The sequence below is a fragment of the Varanus komodoensis genome, unplaced genomic scaffold (genome assembly GCF_004798865.1).
Source record: "Varanus komodoensis strain SLA01 unplaced genomic scaffold, ASM479886v1 scaffold1, whole genome shotgun sequence".
Lineage (NCBI taxonomy): Eukaryota > Metazoa > Chordata > Lepidosauria > Squamata > Varanidae > Varanus > Varanus komodoensis.
Genome location: NW_025335268.1, coordinates 87,180,564 through 87,183,183, shown reverse-complemented (window position 1 = coordinate 87,183,183; position 2,620 = coordinate 87,180,564). Strand labels below are relative to the sequence as shown.

The window sequence follows — 2,620 nt, the reverse complement described above, 5'->3', positions numbered from 1 at the left end:
AGGGCGGTGCTGCCCTCAGCCGGGGAGAATGAGTTATACAACCGCTTGGCGTTGCATAAGCGCCCGAGCCCAGAATAGTCTCAGCCGCCTGCTCGATTGCTCCACGAGAGGAGCGAGTGGGCAAGCACCGCCCCGTTCTCCTCCCCCTGACCCCGACGCTGTCTTCTCCGGGGACGCCCGAGACAGGACTGGCCGCACAGAAGCCCGTCTCGGGACGAGGAATGCGCTCTGGCGACGAGCAGGCTAGGTATGGGGGCGATGTGAGGCTGCTGGAGTAGCTCCACTGTCCTCCTCCTCCTGCCCGCGGAGAGACTGAGCTCGACGATGGAGCAATAACAGCGGCAGTGCCCACCGCCACCACACCCACCTAAGCCCGTCTCCCAGCGAAAATGGAGCTGGGGCCAGCCACCGGGCAACAGGCACAACAGCGCTCCCACCCCCAGGCCTCGTCGGGCGGCGGCGGCGGTGGCGGCGGCGGGGGTCCCTGCCCAGAGATGTTGCAAGTGGCCGAGGAGGCTTTCCGCGGCGGGCAGTTCGCACTGGCGGCGGAGATCCTGGGCTCGCAGCTGGCCGAGCTGCCGCAGCCCGAGCGGGGCCTTTGCCTTCGCCAAGGGGACGCGCTGGCCCGCGCGGGGCGCATGGCCGAGGCTTTGGATTCGTACAGCGCCGCCGCCAGGCTAGCCCGGCTGCGGCCTGAGGAGCTGCGCGAGCTGGCCGAGAGCTTCGCCCTCATTATCCGCGACAAAGAGCTGCGGCTGCCTCCACGGCAGGGGCCTGGCGACACTGGAGGCGGCGGCGGCGGCTGCCTGGAGGGAGCTGACCCACTGGGGGACCCCACCTGCTGCCGCCCGCCAGAGCCGCTGGGCTGCCCTTTGTGCCTGCGCCTGCTCTACGAGCCAGTGACTCTGCACTGCGGGCACACCCACTGCAAGCGCTGCGCCCAGAGCGGCGGCGGGGAGTGTGTCCGCTGCGCGTCCCGGCGCCCTGCCTCTACCTCCGTCCCGAGCCCGGCGGCACAGCCCCCTGCCTGCCTCCGCGTCAACGTGGTGCTGGGCAGCCTGCTGGAGAAATGGTTCCCGGCCGAGAGCAGAGCACGCCGGCTGTGCGTCGAAGGGGACGCCCTGTGGGAGAGGCAGGAGCTGGCGGCCGCCCTGGAGAAGTACCATCAGGCCCTCGAACTCGGTGAGTGCTCGCCTGCCTTGCCCCCACGCACGGTCGAGAGAGAGCTTGAGGATTCCCTTTAGGCAGCCATAGACCAGGAGCAGCAAGCCGCAAGATGCAACCCTAGCCATCTCTCCTCAGAAGTAACTCTTACAGAATAGTGGGTGTTGCTTCCAGGTGAACGGGTATAGGATTATAGCCTAAAACTCCCCGACTCTGCTGTTGTTCCGACATGTTTATTTGGCTCACAAAGGAATGACAGGCCAAATTGCATTTTTGCATTCTGGGTTCTTATCTAGGAAGCGGATTAGTGATTGTCTGATGGAAAAGCTGTTGTGTAATGTTGTGTAATGACTGTGTTTTTCTATCCATACAAAGTAGGCAGTTTCGAAATGTTTTCAATGAATCCTTTTATAGTTTGAAATACATCTCCAGTTAAGAACAACTGATAACATGAAGCCTTGTGTGCCCACCACTAGTTTTTAAGGATAATTTTCAAGCATAATTTCAGATCTTGGATTTGATCTATTGTGGAGGTGAAATGTTTTGAAATAGTACCCATTTTTTGACATAGAGGGGGAGGAATTCTTCAGTAAGGATCTCTTCTGGAAATACTGGTGTATCTCAGGTGGCTTTCTTCACTGTCTTATGTTATTGCACTATAGGGGAAATGCTGAAAGTGGGAGGCTGTGTGGTGCCTTATAAAATGAAGCACAGACAGATGTGGGATTGGGGTGTCAATCTTCCTCAATGTGGACAGGTAGGTAGGGATCTTATCTGTTGCTGTGCTATGTTAACATGCCTGGACAATCTAGGACAAACTGGGTTTATTGATTTTACACCGTACATGTCAGAAGTAGCCAAGAAGTTGCTTCAAATGAGGTAGTGTGGATAGCATTTTTTGGTCTAGTAATTACAGTCCCAGAGTGCTCTACTGCCCAGCTTAACCCCCAGAAGTAGACCAGGAACATGTCGAGCATCATCTGTACAGTGTTTCATGGGAAATTTTAAATTTCAGTGTATTTAAGTTAAAATGAATTAAATCACATTCTAAATTGATGGATTTAATGTTTTAAAAATGTGGAGATTTAAAAAACAAAGTGCAAACGCTTTAATTTTTTTTTTATAAATTCAGTACAAATTGGAAGCCTGGTTACTGATGGCAAAACTAGGACCAAATAATAAGTTCGAATTCACAAGTAAGGAGAACCCACAGAATTTGGGGACTGAGTGGAAAAGGTCTGGTAACCGAATCTGCATATTTTCTCATTGAAAAAGTGGAAATTTGCCAGAGAGTGATCTTTTATTTTTAAGCCTTTCTTTTGACACCGGTCAAAAGAAGTGTCTAAGGGGGGGTGGCTTCATGATCTTCAATTTGCCAAGTAGTTGGAGGGTTGTAAAAGTGAGGAAAACATTGGGGCAGTGGGAACCAACAATGAAACGACTAGGAACCATAAAA

General features: G+C 53.8%; 1 protein-coding gene across 1 annotated transcript in view; it reads left to right on the top strand.

Annotated features, from left to right (window-relative positions):
* The first annotated feature begins 178 nt into the window (after window positions 1-178).
* The window catches only part of LONRF2 (LON peptidase N-terminal domain and ring finger 2), a 57,241-nt gene continuing 54,799 nt past the window's right edge, over window positions 179-2,620 (top strand). The window contains exon 1 of the mRNA XM_044433795.1: window positions 179-1,182. Within this exon, the coding sequence (XP_044289730.1) occupies window positions 390-1,182 (793 nt within the window). The 5' untranslated portion in view covers window positions 179-389. The remainder of the gene's footprint in view (window positions 1,183-2,620) is intronic.